We start from the raw sequence: 22,872 nt of genomic DNA, 5'->3' as shown, positions 1-22,872 counted from the left end.
AAAAGTCTTTTCAGAAACCATTGACCTGATTTTGAAAAAATTTCACAAAAATGATCCTTGGGTGACCTACCAGATTCTTTGAAATCATTTTGTTAGTTCAACATTGCTGCCAATGGGAGGGGCCAGTTTTCCCTATTTGGAAAACTTTGAAAATCCTCACCCAAAACTGATGGCATGATTTCTAAAATGTATCAGAGTAATGTTCCTTATGTAAACCTAAATTCCCTCAGATCATTCTGTCTGGTTAAAACAACATAGCTGCTTGTTTTATCTTTACAACTATGGAATATTTCGAATAATCTCCCCTCAAAGCACTAGCCAGATTCTGAAATAATTTGACAGGAAAATTACATTGGGTGACCTTCAGCCAGACTCCTTCTGGTGGTGTTGATTTGTTAAAAAATTTAACTGCCAGAGAGACTTGGCTAGTTTTTTTCTATATGACTAAATATCTTCTCTGAAACTGCTGGCTCAGTTTAAATATAATTTCACAGAAATGAGTCTTTGGAAACTTTCTTCTAAATTCCTTAAAATCATTTTTGTAAGGGTACAAAATATGGCTATCTGTGGGTGGATCTATTTTTCCCTTATGGCCATTTGGAAAACTTTTGAACTTTTAAATCTTCTGTGCTGAAACTACTTGAATTTCACATCATTGTTCCTTGTTCCAAAATGATTCAGTCCAGCTTTGAATGTTAAGTGAGCAATCTAGAGACATCAAGGCCCTCTTGTTTCATAAAAAAAGATCCAAAACTGTAGAAAATTTGTTTCAGGAAGTTTTGTTCTTGATAAAAAAAAAAGCAGCAGCTATGTGCCTTTTTCAGTTTTAGGCTAATTGTGTTACAAGCTTTTGTTGGTAATTACTTTATTAGACATGTACACTAGAAGTCCCAGAGGACAGAAATTATCTGATCATTGGCTAACTGTATCTCACCCCTTTCCTATATTAAGCCTCGTCAAGTCAGTGCAAACACCAATATTGACAACATATAATATTTCCTACGGGTGTTTTCGTTTTCGAAACTTTCAGACAGGAGCTTAGGAAATGACCTGACAGAAGATTAGGAAATGATGGGTTGTAGGTGGGCTGTTGATGTTCAAGGAATATTATAGCCTTACTTCTTCAGCTGATCTGGAAATCTTATCTTATGATCTGGTATTTTATAGTTGCCTTCCCTCTAACATAATGTCAGAAGTTATCATACTGTCACTAAACAGCCTATTATTTGGACTAGGAATATTACAGTTTGCACAGTACAAGACAGAACAAGTAAAGTATAAAATACTTTTATTTCATTGATTTAGGTAAAACTTTCTTTAGATGTGGTTTTTAACCACAAATTTGATCATTGAAAGATCTCCTGTTCATAAGATGTGACATTTGATTTAAGATTGAGAATATTTAAGAAAATTACCTAACAAATGAGATTGATTTTCTACACATTGAGTTTTGCATAATCATGATATCTGTTGTAAATTTATATTACAAATGCAAGTCATCTAGCTGGCAGTTGCATTAGGATGTCTGCCCTAATGTGAGGGAGATTGATTTCGTGCTGTTTTTATGCCCTCACCATAAAATGGGGGTGGGGGTGGGGGGGATGGGGGAGAGGGGGCATATAGTGTTACCCCTGTCCGTGTGTGTTTGTGCATTTGTGTTTGGGAAAGGGTGGTGTTCGTGTCCGGGTCATAACTTTGACATGCATGGTCTGATTTCAGAATAATTTCACACAAATGATAAGCATAGATAGATGATATGTCTTGCGCAAAACCATTGCACTAGCTCAAAGGTCAAGGTCACAGGCCTTGGTTGAACTTAGCCAATTTTCACTACATATATACTGATAATGTGGTCTTCGTGTCCGGTCCATAACTTTGACATGCATTGTCCGATTTCAAAGTAATTATGTCTCCCTCTGGAGGAGGCAATTTGTTTTTACCCTGTCCGTCTGTCCGTACGTCACACTTCATTTCAGATCAATAACTGGAGAACCATTTGATCTAGAACCTTCAAACTTTATAGGGTTGTAGGGCTGCTGGAGTAGATGACCCCTGTTATTTTTAGGGTCACTCCGTCAAAGGTCAAGGTCACAGGGGCCTGAACATTGAAAACCATTTCCAGTCAATAACTAGAGAACCACTTGACCCAGAATGTTGAAACTTCATAGGATGATTGAACATGCAGAGTAGATGACCCCTATTGATTTTTTGGGTCAGTCTATTAATGGTCAAGGTCAAAGGGGCCTGGTCATGTAAAATCATTTCCGGAAAATAACTTGAGAACCACCTGACCTAGAATGTTGAAACTTAATAGGATGATTGGACATGCAGAGTAGATGACCCCTGTTGATTTTAGGGTCACTCTGTTAAAGGTTAAGGTCACAGGGGCCCGAACATGGAAATCCATTTCCGATCAATAACTTGAGAACCACTTGACCAAGGATGTTAAAGGTCAAGGTCACAGGACCCTGAACATGAAAGACCATTTCCGATCAATAACTTTATAACCACTTGACTCAGAATGTTTAAACTTCATAGGATGATTTGACATGCAGAGCAGATGACCCCTATCACTCTATTAAAGGTCAAGGTCGCAGCGGACAGAACATAGAAATCCATTTCCAGTCAAAAACTTGAGAACCATTTGACCTAGAACCTTCAGATTTCATACGATGATAGAACTTACAGAGTAGATGACCCCTATTATTTTTGGTGTCACTCCATGAAAGGTCAAGCTCACAGGGGGCTGAACATCTAAAACGCTTTCCAGTCAGTAACTTGAGAACCACTTGACCCAGAATGTTGAAACTTAATAGGATGATTGCACATGCAGAGTAGATGACCCCTACTGATTTTGGGGTCACTCAATCAAAGGTCACAGGGGCTGAACATAGAAAACAGTTTCCAATTCATAACTTGAGAACTATTAGGCCCAGAATGTTGAAACTTAGTGGGATGATTTGACATGCCAAGTAGATGATCCCTATCCCTATCCTAGCCAACCATCAGTGTCTATTTGACTTCTGCACCTGTCCCCTGTTGACTTCTTGCTTATACAACTATGCATTGGGGGAGACATTTGCTTTTCTACTAAAGCATCTTCTAGTTATTTTATAGTTTAACATCTGTGCCTAATCAAAAGTGTATTAAACAAGGAAGAATTGTATAAAAATGTATTTTCTCTATTTACCTGTCTACCTACACAGTCTTAAATGGCATGGGTCATAAGAGAGGAATCAAAGATATTTCTAAGACTGACGCTGGCCAAAGATGTAAAATTCAGAGCACAGTTTCCTAAAGACGTTAAAGCAGCAAGTATGCATAAACACTTCCCATGTATTAACAGACATTGGATTGGTTGTGACCCATGTTACAGACAGTGGATTGATTACGACCTATAAGAGACATAATTACAATATTTTTTCTACGGAAGTGACAATCGGTTGTATCACAAACCAAAACCTGTGGATAATTTCCTCTCGTGTGGCTGGTTCTAGAATTTTATGCTGGAATCTCTCATATTGTTGTGAAGGAATGAGCTCTAGATTTTGTTATGACTCTAACTTTGTTCTATATATAGGCTGTCTATGCAAATTCCCTATTTATGAAGGAAAGCAGCTTTTTTTTCGGAAAATGTCTTGTCTACAGTAAACACCAGGAGTGATAATGTCTTTATAATGAATCAGGTCTTGTTGGAGAAAAGTTACAGTATTCTTGGATGGATTTTGAGGAACAAAAAGTTCAAATATTTGTGATTTAGTGAATAGTTTCTTGGTAATAGAATTACTTGTTTCAGAGAATTGGAGATAAATTGAATAGCATTCTGGTAGAGCAGATAATTTAATTATGATACATTTGTTGGTGTTGAAGATAACTGTGCATATAATATTGATGAACTATTTTCATTATTTATGTACATTACTTATTTTGAAATCATCAGTATTCAATGAGACTAAGGTTTAGTTCACTGTGATGAAATTCTGTGGAGTTACTGCCAGGTGTTGGTGTGGCATCGGCTTCCTTTGTAGATCCTCAACAAGCTCATTATGTCTGATATTACTCATTACAACTGAATAAGATTTAAAACATCTCTTCTCCAGGATAATATGTAATGAATAAACAAGGTTAATGTTGATGAAGCAGTGCCCGGTCAAAACATTTTCTGATCAGTAAATGGAGAATCCTTTAGCATCTTAGATCCATCCATCTCATGCATCCATCCATCCATCCATTGTCGCTCTTTCATCTGTATTCACTATCTACAGTTTCTTGTAAGATGAAACTTGATGTACAGTATCAACATGACGTTGGGATTTTGTCCAAGTATTATTTTTTGAGTTATGCTTCATTTTGGGGATTAATAATATTTTATTTACATATGTATCTTGAGTACTCTACTCCTGTCATAGTTTTCATCCATGGAAGGCATTATCAATTTGAAGTGGACAGGCAAATAATTTTGAGACTTTCATTAATTATTATTTTGCAGTACCTTTTTGAGTTTTGCCGTTTTTGCCCCGCAAAATTTTTGGAATTTGTGCACTTGTTTTGTTTTTGTTTTTTTTTCACTTTGCGAGACCAGAGTTGTTGTCAAAAACAAAAGTTTGTTCCGCATGTATGTCAAAATGTACTTGACTTACAGTCATCAAACATTAGAGGATTGTTTTATACCTATAAAGTTTGCACTGGGTGTTCCCTTTGGGATTTTATACCCATTAAGTTCTTGAAAGTTTGTGCAAACATCTTAAAAAATGTTTCACCTTAAGTCATGAAACCATGTACAGTGACAGGAGTTGGGGGCTATGGACACACGTCTAGTTTACTTCCATTTTTCAGCAATTGAACAGAGGCATTTGTAAAGTTTAGGCGGGATTAGCAATTAGTAAAGGAGTAAATTTTCTGAATGAATAAAAATGTATGATATATTTGCAGCTAATACCCATACGACTGTGAAGAGGCACCATTCGGCAGGTGATATGTTAGATGACGCCCAGTTTACTGGAACAGATGATCAGAGGTTGGGCAGACCAAGATCTGAGGGGCACAGATATCATCAAACATTTGCTCAGAAACGCGCTTCCAGTTATGGGGTAATTACTGCATGCAAAGTGGTCATTACTAAAAATAATGTACTAAGGGTGTATCATATGTAATGTTATCGGATCTCAGAAACACATCTTACTGATAAAATTGTCATTGTTTTCATTTCATACCTTTGAAGTATTTCCTTTTGTTCTTAACACTTGCATGTGTTACACCAATGATCCCTACTGTTAGACAGACTGTAAACTGTGATTTCACTGTCAACAACATTCTTCATGATAGTTTGAGACATTGCACCGGAAGGCCACCCTGATTTGTGTCATTCCCACATTTAAATTTCTTCACCGACATTGTTACTGTCATACGACACTTCATTCTTGTCCATATGCATTACACAAATCCTGATAGATCTCTGTGGCACATACCCCAAGCAGACAGCGGCTCTTTATGTATTTATATATATTCATTTGCATTCGCACTGCTTCTTCCTAGTACCATTTTTGCATAAGTATTGGATACAAATTCAGTAAGATTTGAGAAAGCTTTCATTTATGTATATCCATGTATATAGTATTGTTATGTCGGTGCTGAATAGACATTTATAGTGGTGTAAAGATTTTGTGTTCTACATGTAACACAGTGATATAGAGGTCAATAACATTACATATGAAACATCCCTTACATTGAAGCATTGCATCTATAATCTTGCTTAACGTCTTAGGACCTGCAAGAGATTTGAGAGAATAGATAAATGATTAGTAAATTGTCAATAAATATAGAGGATACTGACCCTGGTAGTATACTTCATGGGTCTCATTGTTTGAATAACAGTAGAATCTATTATGGAATGTTAATTTTGATGACAAATTAAGGGGAGTTATCACTGTTATAACTAGGTCATGTTGGATAAGTATCCCATGAAATTATGGCACTTAACTCAAAATGATGAAAATCCAGTGTTGTTGAATGATTTATTTACCTATATAGATCTTGGTCAAATTTAATAAGATAAAAGTATCCCTGAAGACTAGTTCATACAAGTATCCCAAAAGCTATAGCCCTAATCTCTTTTTTAAAATTTGCGAGTATGACAGGTATCCCAAAAAAAAAAAAAACGTTCACACCAGTATTACAGAAGTTGTTAAATTAGTCAAAGTTATGGAAAATAACAATACTATGCTCTTTTTACGCCCCCACCCCTCGCCTTTGAAAGAAGAGGGGTATAATTATTTTTTACTCTATCAGTCTGTCATTTGTTTTGTCCACCAGGGGGAAGATCATTCTGATCAGTGACTATAGAATGCTTGATCTCAACATGGTCAAATTTCATAGGATAATTTCCTGTGGTCAGTAGTTGACTCCTGTTGTTTTAAGGTTCAGTAGGTCAGAATCAAGCTCACAGTGACCTTGAGACGGAAAGAAGTTTTCACTTAGTAACTAAAGAATGCTTTGGCCTACAGTTGTCAGACTTCATAGGATGACTGCCTATGGTTAATAGCTGATCCCTATTGTTTGGGGGTCAGTAGGTCAGAGGTCAAGGTTAGTGACCCAACTACTGAAAATCGGTTTCCATTCAAGTGAAGAAACCTTTGGCCTACTTACCGCCTCTGTAGCCTAGTGGTAGAGCGTCCGCTTCAAGTGCGGGAGGTCGTGGGTTTGATCACCCGCCGCGCCATACCAAAGACGTAAAAAATGGTACTAGTTACTTTCTCGCTTGGCGCTCAGTATTAAGAGGGTAGTGCTAGGACTGGTCAGCCCGGTGTCAGTATAATGTGACTGGGTGGGGTATCATGTCACGTGTCTACGGCGTGATATTCCATTGAGGCAGCACTAAAAAGTTGGGCATTGTGCTCACTGCTACAAGTAGACACCGTCGTTTATATGACTGAAAAATTGTTGAAAAAGACGTTAAACCCGAGCACACACACACACCTTTTGGCCTACTGCCTTCAAACTTTAAGAGATGAATTCCTGTGTTCAGAAGATGATCCTTATTATGCCCCCCTTCGAAGAGTGTTTTGCAGATGTCGGTCGGTCTGTCAGTCGGTCGGTATGTAGACCAATCTGTTTCTGGATGATAACTCAAGAACGCTTAGGCCTAGGATCATGAAAGTTGATAGGGAGATTGGTCATATTCAGCAGATGACCCCTATTGATTTTGAGATCAGTAGGTCAGAGGTCAAGGTCACAATGACCAAGAACAGTTAAACGGGTGCCGGATGATAACTGAAGAACACTTAAGCCTAGGATCATGAAAATTGAGTGGAAGGTTGATCATGACCAGCAGATGACCTCTATTGATTTTAAGGTCAGTAGGTCAAAGGTCAAGGTCACAGTGACCCTGAACAGTTAAACGGTTTCTGAATGATAACTCAAGAACGCTTGGGCCTAGGATCATGAAAATTGATAGTGAGGTTGGTCATGACCAACAGATGACCCTTATTGATTTGTGGTCAGTAGGTCAAAGGTCACAGTGACCCGGGACAGTTAAACGGTTTCTGGATGATAACTTGAGAACGCTTGGGCCTAAGATAACGAAACTTGATGGGGATGTTGATCATGATCAGTAGATGACCCCTATTGATGTTGAGGTCAGTAGGTCAAAGGTCAAGGTTACTGTGACCCAGAACAGTTAAATGGTTTCAGGATGATAACTCAAAAGCACTTGGGGCCTAGGGTCATGAAACTTAATAGGTAGGTTGATCATGACCAGCAGATGACCTCTATTTACTTTAAGGTCAGTAGGTCAGAAGTCAAGGTCACATTTACCCAGAACAGTAGAACTTTTGTAAACAATGATCAAGTAATTTCTGTTCATTGTGCAATTACTGAATGCATCATGGAGGGCATTTCGTGTTCTAAGAGCTCTTGGCCACTGATAATGGTTTTTGCTTAATAACTGAAGAAAACATTAGCCTCTGTTTGTCAAACTGCATATGGTAATTGCTAAATTTGTATATGACTCTGGCTGATATTGAAGTCTGTAGGTCAAAGGTCAGTGGCACAACATACAAAACTAAATATGCAGCTGTTTGGAACAGGCCATCATATGTTTTACTAATAACTTTGTTTGTTTGTTTGTTTGTTTTTTGGTGTTTTTTTTTACTTTGATGGCTAAATTTCACAACACTCTTGTTAATATAAAGTGATAAAATACATTGATATTTGCAGGGGAATGGTCAGTTTGGTAGGGCAGAATCATATCAAAAGTTGGAGCAGCTTGGAGAAGGATCATATGCAACTGTATATAAGGGCATCAGTAGGTCAGTATTAGAACAGTTTGGAAAAGGTCCATATGTAACTGTATATAAGGGCATCAGTAGGTCAGTATTCGAGCAGCTTGGAGAATGTTCATATGTAACTGTATATAAGGACATCAGTAGGTCAGTATTAGAACAGCTTGGAGAAGGTTCATATGTAACTGTATATAAGGACATCAGTAGGTCAGTATAAGAACAGCTTGGAGAAGGTTCATATGTAACTGTATATAAGGACATCAGTAGGTCAGTATTAGAACAGCTTGGAGAAGGTTCATATGTAACTGTATATAAGGGCATCGGTAGGTCAGTATTAGAACAGCTTAGAGAAGGTTCATATGTAACTGTATATAAGGGCATCAGTAGGTCAGTATTAGAACAGCTTGGAGAAGGTTCATATGTAACTGTATATAAGGGCATCGGTAGGTCAGTATTAGAGTAACTGCCTTGGTAGCCTAGTGATAGAGCATCCACTTCGAGTGCGGGAGGTCATTGGTTCAATCCCTGATCGCGTCATACCAAAGATGTAAAAAATGGGACTAGTAGCTTCCTCGCTTGGCGCTCAGCATTAAGAGGATAGTGCTAGGACTTGGAGAAGGATCATATGCAACTGTATATAAGGACATCAGTAGGTCAGTATTAGAGCAGCTTGGAGAAGGTTCATATGTAACTGTATTTAAGGACATCAGTAGATCAGTATTAGAACAGCTTGGAGAAGGTTCATATGTAACTGTATATAAGGGCATCAGTAGGTCAGTATTAGGGCAGCTTGGAGAGGTTCATATGACTGTATTAAGGACATCAGTAGTCAATTAGACACTTGAGAAGGTTCATATGAATGTATTAAGACATCAGTAGGTCAGTATTAGACAGCTTGGAGAAGGTTCATATGTAACTGTATTTAAGGACATCAGTAGTCAGTATTAGAACAGCTTGGAGAAGGTTCATATGTAACTGTATATAAGGACATCAGTAGGTCAGTATTAGAACAGCTTGGAGAAGGTTCATATGCAAGTGTATATAAGGGCATCAATAGATCAGTATTAGAGCAGCTTGGAGAAGGTTCATATGCAACTGTATTTAAGGACATCATAGTCAGTATTAGACAGCTTGGAGAAGGTTCATATGCAACTGTATATAAGGACATCAGATAGATCAGTATTAGAACAGCTTGGAGAAGGTTCATATGTAACTGTATATAAGGACATCAGTAGGTCAGTATTAGAACAGCTTGGAGAAGGTTCATATGTAACTGTATTTAAGGACATCAGTAGGTCAGTATTAGAACAGCTTGGAGAAGGTTCATATGTAACTGTATATAAGGACATCAGTAGGTCAGTATTAGAACAGCTTGGAGAAGGTTCATATGTAACTGTATATAAGGACATCCGTAGGTCAGTATTAAAGCAGCTTGGAGAAGGTTCATATGTAACTGTATATAAGGACATCAGTAGATAAGTATTAGAACAGCTTAGAGAAGGTTCATATGTAACTGTATATAAGGACATCAGTAGATAAGTATTAGAACAGCTTGGAGAAGGCTCATATGTAACTGTATATAAGGACATCAGTAGGTCAGTATTCGAGCAGCTTGGAGAAGGCTCATATGTAACTGTATATAAGGACATCAGTAGGTCAGTATTAGAACAGCTTGGAGAAGGTAATTAACGTAAGGCATCAGTAGTCGTATTAACAGCTGAAGTCATAGGTTGTAGGTCAGTATTAGAACAGCTTGGGAAGGATCGTATGCAACTGTATATAAAGGCATCAGTAAGTAAGTATTAGAGCAGCTTGGAGAAGGATCATAATTTTGCAACTGTATATAAGGACATCAATAGGTCAGTATTAGAACAGCTTGGGGAAGAATCGTATGTAACTGTATATAAGGGCATCAGTAAGTCAGTATTAGAGTAGCTTGGAGAAGGTTTATATGTAACTGTATATAAAGGTGTCAGTAGGTCAGTATTAGAACAGCTTGGGGAAGGATCATATGTAACTGTATTTGAGGACATCAGTAGGTCAGTATTAGAACAGCTTGGAGAAGGTTCATATGTAACTGTATATAAGGGCATCAGTAGGTCAGTATTAGAACAGCTTGGAGAAGGTTCATATGCAACTGTATATAAGGGCATCAGTAGGTCAGTATTAAAGTAGCTTGGAGAAGGATCATAATTATGTAACTGTATATAAGGGCATCAGTAGGTCAGTATTAGAACAGCTTGGGGAAGAATCGTATGCAACTGTATATAAGGGCATCAGTAGGTCAGTATTAAAGTAGCTTGGAGAAGGATCATAATTATGTTACTGTATATAAGGGCATCAGTAGGTCAGTATTAGAGCAGTATGGTGTAGGTTCATATGCAGCTGTATATAAGGGCATCAGTAGGTCAGTATTAGCGCAGCATGGTGTAGGTTCATATGCAAGTGTATATAAGGGCATCAGTAGGTCAGTATTAGCGCAGCATGGTGTAGGTTCATATGCAAGTGTATATAAGGGCATCAGTAGGTCAGTATTAGCGCAGCATGGTGTAGGTTCATGTGCAAGTGTATAAAAGGGCATCAGTAGGTCAGTATTAGAGCAGCATGGTGTAGGTTTATATGCAACTGTATATAAGGGCATCAGTTGATTAGTATTAGTGAAATACAGTCTTACTGAAGTAATAGGTCTGATTGTGTCCAACATCTTTCAGATTTATAGATTGTCTAAGTATCGGAAGAGACTACATGCTGTGATGAGGGATTCCATACAAATTAAATATGTTATGGTTAAAGGTACCATGCGAGTTAATAGTAAGCCTTGTAGAACTGCAGTAAAACAAAAGAAGAAACATTTTACTGTGAAGAATTCATTGTAGAATTGATCCATGTTTGTCTAGAAGCACTGAAATTGCTGCTGCTAGACAGTTTCAATAAATCTTGTAAGTTAACTTATTTAATTACAACCTTGCTTGGAGAAACAAAATACCTAAGTCAGTGACGAGTTTTAGGCAGTTTAACTAGTTGACACTGTCTGTTGCTGACGGTTCAGCAAAATTGATAAATCATTGAGGGAAATAATGGTTTTAAGGCCTGCTAGAAGTTCTTTCGAAAAGAAGTGTATAACCTTAGGACGGCCAGCACATATTTATGCAACCTCGCCAGGTATATGTATGTTTTTGACAACAAAGAAAATGACGTCACTTGACCTTCAGCTATTTCCGGAAGTAAATAAAATGAAAGTAGAAATGCTAAACTTGAGATTTTTTTTTTTTTTTGCTATTGGGGAGCCAATTTTCAGCACTTTATCACGGATTGAAATTACCTGGGCTTTAGTACAGCATGTCAGCTTTTAATCTATGAAAAAGTATTTGAGCTCCGGATAAACACAAATCCCACAGGGGTCCGTAACGGACCAAGGGTACAGTGATAATTTCGGAACTTCATCAAATCGCTCAAATTGTCATTTTTGATGTTGTCTGAGAGTGTCAGTATATGCCTCAGATGTAAGATATAACCGTATTTGAGAGCTGCAAACCTAGACATTTCAGAAATATTTTCAAAATAAGTTTCGTGTAATAAATGTTCTTTCTATGGAAGCGTGAAAGGGCCATCAGACGCTAATACGTTTTAGTACGTTAAGGCTGCGGAAAGGATATAAAAAATTTGATATTTATCATTAAAGAATCTCACTTCTTAACTTTAATAAGTAAGGTAAGCCTGTAATCCCTTCCAGGCTGTGTGGAATTTTGAACTGCTAAAGGCAGTGTTAATTGATTTTCAAATTCCAAGCAAGACAGCTTTTCCTAATGGCAGTTTGACTAATACAAGACAGCTTTTCCTAATGGCAGTTTGACTAATATACTGAAAGAATAATTATGAGTTCTGGCAAAGTTGCCAGCTTTTTTGCAGACAATAAATTTAGGTTAAAATCGAAAACTTTTAAAATAAAGGGGTCCTAGAATGTATTAGAGTGAAACCATTAAATTTCATGCATACAAAATTTGATGGGTCGGGCCATAATAGCTTTGGGGATAAGATTGTGTTGATTTCAGATTTTGAATACAAAATGAATGGGAACATTAATTGTTCATTAGATCATTTAATTTCATGGACTAACACACAAAAACTGCTTCCAATTAATATTGATGATTTCACATTTCATTAAAGTTCCATTACTAAGGGAAAGTGAGTTGGCAATTTTTTTCATAGCCAGTGCAAAGACTTCTGCAAGACACTAAATAATGAAGATTGGCAGGTCAAAATTTACAGAAGGTCTTTGGAACTCAAAGAAATGTATGTGTATTATGTTGAAATTTCAATGAATCGACAGAATGACCCCCCAGGTCTTTTTAACTTTCTTCATACTTCATAGAAAAATAATTGTACATATCCTGCGATTTATTTCGAATTTCTACATACCAACTTTCATTTTCCAATAAAATGAAATAGTTTCTGTGCTTTTTAAAAGAAATTAAAATGTTCACTTTCCTTAGTATTGGACCTTTAAAGACTATACTGGCAAATAGTTCCTTGCATCCTACCGGTATAAATCAGTTTTCCTTTTAATTGAAAGAGAGAGATAAGTTATCCATTCAATATTTACTGCAAAGGGGCTTATAAAGTCTGTTTTATACATTTGAGAGCACAAATCCCTTGCCCAGATACTGCAGTCGATAAATCTGAGATTAAACCCTTATCAGTAGGCATATCCTCAAATCAGTTTTGCAAGGTTCTAACAATGGTTTAAACATAATATGTAGTTAGTTGGTGATCTCCTTACCTGACAGACAATCATGTACAACATGGGGTCAGTTTGACCATTATATCTGTTTGGGGAAAAAAAGCCTAAGATAAAATGTTTTTGAATTTTTCATTGTACCAGTTTTAGAGAGTATTGATGAAAATGTAACAGTAAAGTGATTTATGACAGTTTGAAGGCAAGAAACAGTTGACAGGAACTCTTCATCATTCTTTATGTCAGTTTTGTGAAAGAATTGGGTGGAACCTTTAATAAATCACATGTATGTTTTCTGCTTGCTGTGTGATTTAACATAATTTCATACACAGTAATTTAGTTCTCTCTAATCAGTAAGATATGTTAACTGTTGTAATGAAATACATTTTTACATCAAGTTGGAAATATGTCTGGCAACTTCTTCATCTACAGTAGTTAGTGTCGAAATAGTTTGACAGTTGCTTTGATAGAATCTTGTCTTTTTTGAAGCTTTAGAAAAAATAGGTCTAGTAGTGACATGAAACTGAATTTTATCATAAGCTTACAGGCCTGAACATTGTTCAAACACAGTTTGTGGCTAATAATTCAAAGAAGGATTGATGTTGGCCCTGCCCAAAAACATAGTGTTTTCCTAAAACAAAGGGTTAATGTTGGCTGTGCCCAGAAACAATGTTTTTCTTAAAAAGATAAATGTTGGCCCTGCCGAGACACATAGTGTTTTCCTAAAAAAGGATTAATGTTGGCCTTGCCCAGAAACAATGTTTTCCTTAAAAAGATAAATGTTGACCCCGCCCAGAATTATAGTGTTTTCCTAAAAAAGATTAATGTTGGCCGTGCCCAGAAACATAATGTTTTCCTTAAAATGATTAATGTTGGCCAGCCCAGAAACATAGTGTTTTCCTTAGAAAAGATTATTGTTGGCCGTGCCCAGAAACATAATGTTTTCCTTTAAAAGATTAATGTTGGCCGTGCCCAGAAACATAGTGTTTTCCTTTAAAAGATTCATGTTGGCCGTGCCCAGAAACATAATGTTTTCCTTTAAAAGATTAATGTTGGCCGTGCCCAGAAACATAGTGTTTTCCTTTAAAAGATTCATGTTGGCCGTGCCCAGAAACATAGTGTTTTCCTTTAAAAGATTCATGTTGGCCGTGCCCAGAAACATAGTGTTTTCCCAGAAACATAATGTTTTCCTTTAAAAGATTAATGTTGGCCGTGCCCAGAAACATAGTGTTTTCCCAGAAACATAATGTTTTCCTTTAAAAGATTATGTTGGCCGTGCCCAGAAACAATAGTGTTTTCCTTTAAAAGATTCATGTTGGCCGTGCCCAGAAACATAGTGTTTTCCTTAAAAGATTCATGTTGGCCGTGCCCAGAAACATAGTGTTTTCCTTTAAAAGATTCATGATGGCCCGTGCCCAGAAACATAAGTGTTTTCCTTTAAAAGATTATGTTGGCCGTGCCCAGAAACATAGTGTTTTCCTTCAAAAAAGATTCAATGATATGGCCATGCCCAGAAACATAGTGTTTTCCTTTAAAAGATTCATGTTGGCCGTGCCCAGAAACATAGTGTTTTCCTTTAAAAGATTCATGTTGGCCGTGCCCAGAAACATAGTGTTTTCCTTTAAAAGATTCATGATGGCCGTGCCCAGAAACATAGTGTTTTCCTTTAAAAGATTCATGTTGGCCGTGCCCAAAAGGTTGGGCCGGCCCAAAACATAGTGTTTTCCTTAAAAAGATTCATGTTGGCCGTGCCCAGAAACATAGTGTTTTCCTTAAAAAGATTCATGTTGGCCGTGCCCAGAAACATAGTGTTTTCCTTTAAAAGATTCATGTTGGCCATGCCCAGAAACATAGTGTTTTCCTTTAAAAGATTCATGTTGGCCGTGCCCAGAAACATAGTGTTTTCCTTCAAAAAAAGATTAATGTTGGCCTTGCCCAGAACAAAGTTGTTTTCCTTAAAATTGTTATTGTTGGTCCTGCCCACAACTATAAAAAAAGGTTGATGTTGGCCCAGCCCAGAAGCATTCAGTTTTCCTTAGAAAGATTTATTTTGGCTGTGAAGAACTGCTCCAGTCCTACCTTTTAACCTTAAATTGTCACTGAAAAAGCATGATAATCCTGACTATGAACAGTGACGCCTGTCAAAATAGAGTCTGTTTTGTATAAAATTCTATATAAAATACGTGTGGTTTTGCGTGCTAAAGGGTGGCACGTGGCCGTTAACTGTTGCCTATTTTAATCAAGGGTTGCATACACACAATAGAATTTGAATAGCTGCGGAGCAGGGCTTTTAAAAAAAATCATGTTTGCCCTGTCAAGAACCATATAGTTTTCCTTATAAAAAAGATTAGTGTTGGCTTTGACAAGAACCATTTAGTTATCCTACCCAGAACTATATAGTTTTCCGGCCCGCCCGCTTAGCTCAGCAGGTAGAGCGTCGGTCTACGGATCGCGGGGTCGTGAGTTCGATCCTCGGGCGGGGCGTATGTTCTCCGTGACTATTTGATAAACGACATTGTGTCTGAAATCATTAGTCCTCCACCTCTGATTCATGTGGGGAAGTTGGCAGTTACTTGCGGAGAACAGGTTTGTACTGGTACAGAATCCAGGAACACTGGTTAGGTTAACTGCCCGCCGTTACATGACTGAAATACTGTTGAAAAACGGCGTTAATCCCAAAACAAACAAAACAAATATAGTTTTCCTTAAAGTTGGCCGTGCCCACAATAAACAGTTTTCCAAAGAAAGATTTATTTTGGCCCTGCCCAGAACCATATAGGTTTTATTATAAAGATTAATAATGTTGGCCCTGCCAAGTGCCAAGAACCATGTAGTTTTGCTTAGAAAGATTTATGTTTGCCTTGCCAAGAACCATATAGCAATTATAGCTTTCCTTAAAAACATTTATATAATGTGATTTCTGCAAACTGTTGTTCTATCAGATGGTTTGGCAAATAAGCACAATAAATATCAGATACTAGTAGTTCCACAATCATAATAATTTGTCTTTTTCCACACAGATTAACAGGGATACAGATACATGTTGCTTTTATTTTTCCAGTTTAACAGACCAGGTTGTAGCATTAAAAGAAATCCGTATTCAGCCCGAGGAGGGTGTCCCATTTACTGCAATCAGGGAAGGTAACGCTTTTCTTTATTTGAGATATTATACAAAATGTTCTCCGTAGCTGGGTTCTCCTTTTGCATCTACTGCACACGGGTTGCCAGTCTACTGCATTCAGAGGTTGAAAATAAGAAAAACCCATTCTGAAGTTGATTCAAATAGTTGACTTCACTGAGGGCTGCTATAATCAAAAATAGAGAACCTTGAATGGGAATGATTAAAACAAATATAAGGTGTTCAGTTATAGAATACTTCAATGGAACATGTTAAAAAAAATTAGGGCAGGTAATTGGAAAAAAAAAATTTGGAATTTTTTTTTATGACTTTTCGGAAATTATTTTTGTGTCAAAAAATGAATACAAATAAGGGGGTTGTGCCTTTAGAGCATCAGTTAGATGATTTCTAACATCACTGACCATGTTTAAAGCATAAAAAGTGCAGTTTTGCATCTTTTTGTTAAAATGTTGAAAACAATAATCTCCAAGGCCATAAAAACATTTAGGGTCGGGCCAAAAATTTAGGGTAGGTTGGGATACCGGAAACAAACAATTTTTTTTTTACACCTAAAACAAAATGCAAACATAAAGAAAATATTGCTGCAAGTGTCTTGTCTGTCATTTTAAAATATATAAATAAAGGTTTGAAAAAGCTGACTTAAAATGAAACTAAAAAGAATATAGGCAGTTAAGTTTAGAAGAAATGTGGTTAAGGGTTTTTTTTTGTAGTTTTATAATGTATTCCACCGTGTGAAAATACTGGGAAATGTGACATCTTACACTTAATTACTCTACTTTGTGTTTGAAACATGTACATGTAACTGTTTATGCTTATGTCATAAATCTGTCATGTTTGTCAGTTTGCCAGGAATTTTAGATATTAATGGAGCAGTGAAATATTGAATTTTCCATATCTCAGACATCATAAATCATTTGATTTGAAATTCTCTTTATAGAGGGACTTTAAATCGAAGATAAACTGCAAATTATTCTATTATGGAGAAAAAGGGGGTAGAATTTAAGATACAACTAGAGGACTTCGACCAAAGTCCTGTGCTGTGAATCCTTGCAGTCCTGTGACACGTATAGTTGTAACATTTCAAGGACGTCTATATATTTTTGTATTTAGTCACACTTTTCTTTATAATGGTTGTTTTAACTTACTCTACAATTGATGTTACATGAAATTGTAACAAAAATATGTATGTATAATCAATGTATAAACAAGTGTCAGCATATTTTTGTAGATTGGAAATGGTTGACGACATTTTGCTATGACCAGTAATGAAGTGTTCTAGAGAGAAATGTTTATTTGGTGTAATTTTTTGAATATACAAGACAAAGCATCTTAATCAAGAATTTGCATGTATTTGCAAACTTTAAAATAAATCATGTTAACATAATAATGCTTTGATTAACTTTGTATCTAATTTTAGCAAAAATGTAGTTATTTATTTCAGCATTTGTATAGCAACAGTATAGCTTTTATTTCAGCATTTCTATAGTAACAATGTAGTTTTTATTTCAGCTTCTCTACTGAAAGGTCTTAAGCATGCCAACATCGTCACATTACATGATATCATCCACACTAAAGAAACCCTCACTTTTGTCTTTGAATTTGTAGTAAGTAGAAAATTCAACATTTTGTAGTAGTTAAATTAAAAAAGGTCATATATACAGGTGATGTACTCTGCTAAAACTGAGGTAATAGTTTAGAATCATTTATATAGATTGCAACTATAGGATGGGAGAAAATAGCATTTATAGCTCGACTATACGAAGTATGGAGAGCTGTCCTCCTCGACCCGGCGTCTGCGTCCGCATTTTGGTTAAAGTTTTGATGCACTTTCTCTTTATCTCTGTAATTACTTAATAGATTAGTTTCAAACTTACAATAGTTATTTCTCATCATCACCCACATCATATGGCTTAAGGGCCATAACTCTCACACCAGTATTTCATGAATTATCCCCCCTTTTTACTTAGAATTTCAGGTTAAAGTTTTGATGCACTTTCTCTCTATCCCAGTTATTACTAGATGGATTTGACTCAAACTGCAAGTAGTTGTTCCACATCATCTCCCACATTATATGACACAAGTTCCATGATTCTGGTACTAATGTTTAATGAATTATCCCCCCATTTACTTAGAATTTCTGGTTAAAGTTTTGATGCACTTTCACTCTATCTCATTTATTACTAAAAGAATTTGATTCAAACTTAAAATAGTTGTTCAACATCATCACTCGCATCATGTGACACAAGGGACATAACTCTTGCACAGATATTTCATGAATTATCCCCCCTTTTTACTTAGAATTTCAGGTTAAAGTTATGATATACTTTCACTCTTTCAAAGTTATTACTGAATGGATTTGATTCAAACTTCGAATACTTGAAGAACTTATAGTTTACATATATGTTACAAGAAAGTTATTAGTAGATATTCAAGATGCAGTTATTCACAGAAATGCTTGGAAGATACAAATAGAAATTTTATATAAATATTGATAATTATGAATACGTAATTAATATACAGCATGCATGAAATGTGTATATATATATATAGATACTTAACATGCAAAAAAGTGCTATAGCTGTTTATTCTGCAAAGAAGTTTACTTTCAGTTTGAAGCATAATATCAAAGCTGCATGCAAATAACTTATACTTTGTATATATTACTTCAAACAATCTCTGTAATGTTTCAATTAATATTTCTATTTTTCCAGAATACAGATTTAAGTCAGTATTTGGAGAAGCATCCTGGTGGCTTAAATACATTTAATGTAAAAGTAAGTATTGAAATATTTCATGTAAACAGTACCAGGGTAATGTCTATTCTAACACATTCTAACACATTCAAGGTCTATCTTAACCCAGGCATTGTCTATTCAGGTTGTAGCAGGTTTTCTCTATAATAATTAAAACAAAGGTAATTATCAACATTTTATATCAAAGAGTTCCTAATTTTTGTTCATGTGTCCCTAATTTTCCAAATTTAGCCATTATTGCTGGCAAAAATAGCCCTAATCTTTTGCCAAATAGTGCTTGAAAGCCTGTATTCTAACACATTCAAGGTCTGTCTTAACCCAAACAGTGTATATTCTAACACATTCAAGGTCTATCTCAACACAAAGTTTGTTGTTGCACAATGTAAAAGTACATTTTTAGCTTGACTATACAAAGTATATGGAGAGCTATCCTACTCACCCTGGCGTCGGCGTCCTTCCTTTCTCTTTTTTTGCTCCTTATCTCTGTAATTACTTGATGGATTTAAAATAGTTATTCCTCATCATCACCCACATCATATGGCACAAGGTCTGTAACTCTCACACCAATATTTCATGAATTATCCTCCCTTTTTACTCAGAATTTCAGGTTAAAGTTTTGATGCACTTTCACTCTATCTCAGTTATTCCTAAATGGATTTGATTTGAACTGAAAAGTAGTTGTTCCACATCATCTCCCACATCATATGACACAAGGCCCATAACTCTGGTACCAGTATTTAATGAATTGTCTCCCCTTTTACTTAGAATATCAGGTTAAAGTTTTGATGCACTTTCACTATATCTTAGTTATTACTAAATGGATTTTATTAAAACTTAAAATAGTTGTTCCACCTTATCACCCACATCATGTGACACAATGTGCATAACTCTGGCACCAACTTTTCATGAATTATGCCCCCTTTTACTTAGAATTTAAGGTTAATTTTGATGCATTTTCACTATATCTCAGTTATTACGAAATTGATTTGATTCAAACTTGAAGTAGTTGTTCCACATTGTCACCCACATCATATGACACAAGGTTCATAAAACTTGCACTAATGTTTTATGAATTATGCCTTTTTATGTCCCCACTTTGGGGGGGGGGGAAGCATATAGATTTGCCCTTGTCCATCTGTCCTTCCGAGAATGTTGTGTCGCGCGTAGCTCCAAAAGTATTTGACGTAGTCACAAAACTTTACAGGAATGTTGGTCAGCATGTGTAGTTGTGCACCTGGGGTTTCGCGTCCAGATTCATTCCGTCATGTAGGAGTTATGGCCTCTGACTTTGTAAAAATTGGTCATTTTAATGTTGTGTCACGCCTAGCTCCAAAAGTATTTGACGTAGAGTCACAAAACATTACAGGAATGTTGGTCAGCATGTGTAGTTGTGCACCTGGGGTTTTGCGTCCGGATTCATTCAGTTGTGTAGGAGTTATGGCCCCTGACTTAGTAAAAAATTGGTCATTTTGATGTTGTGTTGCGCGTAGCTCTAAAAGTATTTGACCTAGAGTCACCAAAGTTTACAGGAATGTTGGTCAGCATGTGCAGTTGTGCACCTGGGGTTTTGCGTCCAAATTCACTTAGTCATGTAGGAGTTAAGGCCCCTGACATAGTTAAAAATTGATCGTTTAAATGTTGTGTCGCGCGTAGCTCCAAAAGTATTTGACCTAGAGTCACCAAAGTTTACAGGAATGTTGGTCAGCATGTGCAGTTGTGCACCTGAGGTTTTGCATCCGGATTCATTCAGTCATGTAGGAGTTATGGCCCCTGACTTTGTAAAAATTGGTCATTTTAATGTTGTGTCATGCGTAGCTCCAAAAGTATTTGATGTAGAGTCACAAAACTTTACAGGAATGTTGGTCAGCATGTGTAGTTGTGCACCTGGGGTTTTGCATCCAGATTCATTCAGTTGTGTAGGAGTTATGGCCCCTGACTTAGTAAAAAATCGGTCATTTTAATGTTGTGTTGCGCGTAGCTCTAAAAGTATTTGACCTAGAGTCACCAAAGTTTTCAGGAATGTTAGTCAGCATGTGCAGTTGTGCACCTGGGGTTTTGCGTCCGGATTCATTCAGTCGTGTAGGAGTTATGGCCCCTGACTTAGTTAAAAATTGGTCATTTTAATGTTGTGTCGCGCGTAGCTCGGATTCATTCAGTATTGTCGGAGTTATGGCCACTGACCTAGGCAAAAATTTGTGTCCTTTGTCATGTAGTGGGAGCATCTGTGTCCCATGGAGACATTTCTAGTTTGCTTAGAATTATACTTAATATATAGTGTTTTGATACACTTTATTTTTACCTCTCTTAATTATATTTTTGACACGGACTCGAGCTATTGTGCAATATCTTCATCCACCATTGGAGTCCTTAAACACTCCAGTGACAGCTCCAGTTTCCTCAGATGTGCCCAGTTTCACTATCCAGCATCGAAATAGTCGAGCGTTGCTGTCCTCCTACAGCTCTTGTTAGATATTTAAAGTTTATCTTAACCCAGACACTGTCGTCATCACATATGCATGGTCTATTCAGACAATAACAATATCTATCCTAGCACATCGTAGCCTAACACATTCAGAATTTATCTTTACACAAGTCTAGCCTGTCATAAACAAGGTGTGTTCTAACGCATGCAAGATGTGTTCTGAACAATTGTTGCTACATACTAGGACATCTATACATTTTTAATGAGTCTGTAAAGCATTTACGATTTATTCATCTAGTATAGTGGTTCTTTGTAAGGTTTTAGTTACCAGCTCCAAGTTGCTAGTTATTTGCTAATAAGTAATAAGTTTAGGAATACAGTCATGTAACTAACTACTGTTACAGTCTTAAAGAATTTTGAGAAAATGTCTTTGTATTCAGTTACATATTCAAAAAATAGTACTGCTGTCATGAATTTCATATTTGTTTCAGTTATTTTTGTTCCAATTACTCAGAGGTTTAGCCTACTGTCACCATAGAAGAATTTTACATAGGTAAGTCAAAGTTTAATTTTTTTGCAACAATGTTTGAGTCTCCAAACCTTATCAAAGCGAGTGTAGATAGTGTAAATGTTTTTAACCTGGATTCAGATAGTACAGAGCAACTCTTCCCTGTGAATCCAGGCTCAGTGAGTAGGCAGTACCTGTTTCCAGTAAATCCAGGCTCAGTGAGTAGGCAGTACCTGTTTCCAGTAAATCCAGGCTCAGTGAGTAGGCAGTACCTGTTTCCAGTAAATCCAGGCTCAGTGAGTAGGCAGTACCTGTTTCCAGTAAATCTAGGCTCAGTGAATAGGCAGTACCTGTTCCCAGTAAATCTAGGTTCAGTGAGTAGGCAGTACCTGTTTCCAGTAAATCTAGGTTCAGTGAGTAGGGAGTACCTGTTTCCAGTAAATCCAGGCTCAGTGAGTAGGCAGTACCTGTTTCCAGTAAATCTAGGTTCAGTGAGTAGGCAGTACCTGTTTCCAGTAAATCTAGGTTCAGTGAGTAGGCAGTACCTGTTTCCAGTAAATCCAGGTTCAGTGAGTAGGCAGTACCTGTTTCCAGTAAATCCAGGCTCAGTGAGTAGACAGTACCTGTTTCCAGTAAATCCAGGCTCAGTGAGTAGGCAGTACCTGTTTCCAGTAAATCTAGGCTCAGTGAGTAGGCAGTACCTCTTTCCAGTAAATCTAGGTTCAGTGAGTAGGGAGTAACTACTGTTTCCAGTCTTTTCAGGTCCAGTCAGAGGAGAGCAACTGTTTATAGTAAATCTAGGGTCAGTTTGTAGGGAGTAACCATTTACAGTAGTAGTCCAGACTCAGTGTGTAGGAATTAAATATTTCTGGTAAATAGTGGGAGTAATGGATTCAAGTACATCCAGGCTGAGGGAGTACGAATTCCAGCAAGTCTTGATTTAGTATGAAGGGATTACAGTCAGTCCAGGCTCTGTGAGTAGGAATTAAACGTTTCCAGTAAATCTAGGTTCAGTAAGTAGGGAGTGTTTTAGAGG

General features: G+C 36.8%; 1 protein-coding gene across 1 annotated transcript in view; it reads left to right on the top strand.

Moving 5' to 3' along the window:
* Nucleotides 1–22,872, top strand: part of LOC128550701 (cyclin-dependent kinase 14-like) — a 103,914-nt gene that overhangs the window by 58,974 nt on the left and 22,068 nt on the right. The window contains exons 5-10 of the mRNA XM_053530269.1: nucleotides 4,933–5,090; nucleotides 8,215–8,306; nucleotides 16,076–16,155; nucleotides 17,663–17,757; nucleotides 18,865–18,927; nucleotides 21,820–21,881. Coding sequence (XP_053386244.1) covers nucleotides 4,933–5,090; nucleotides 8,215–8,306; nucleotides 16,076–16,155; nucleotides 17,663–17,757; nucleotides 18,865–18,927; nucleotides 21,820–21,881 — 550 coding nt within the window. The remainder of the gene's footprint in view (nucleotides 1–4,932; nucleotides 5,091–8,214; nucleotides 8,307–16,075; nucleotides 16,156–17,662; nucleotides 17,758–18,864; nucleotides 18,928–21,819; nucleotides 21,882–22,872) is intronic.

This window comes from Mercenaria mercenaria, chromosome 18 (genome assembly GCF_021730395.1).
Source record: "Mercenaria mercenaria strain notata chromosome 18, MADL_Memer_1, whole genome shotgun sequence".
In the NCBI taxonomy this organism is placed as follows: Eukaryota; Metazoa; Mollusca; class Bivalvia; order Venerida; family Veneridae; genus Mercenaria; species Mercenaria mercenaria.
This window is presented reverse-complemented; position numbering and strand designations above follow the sequence as displayed.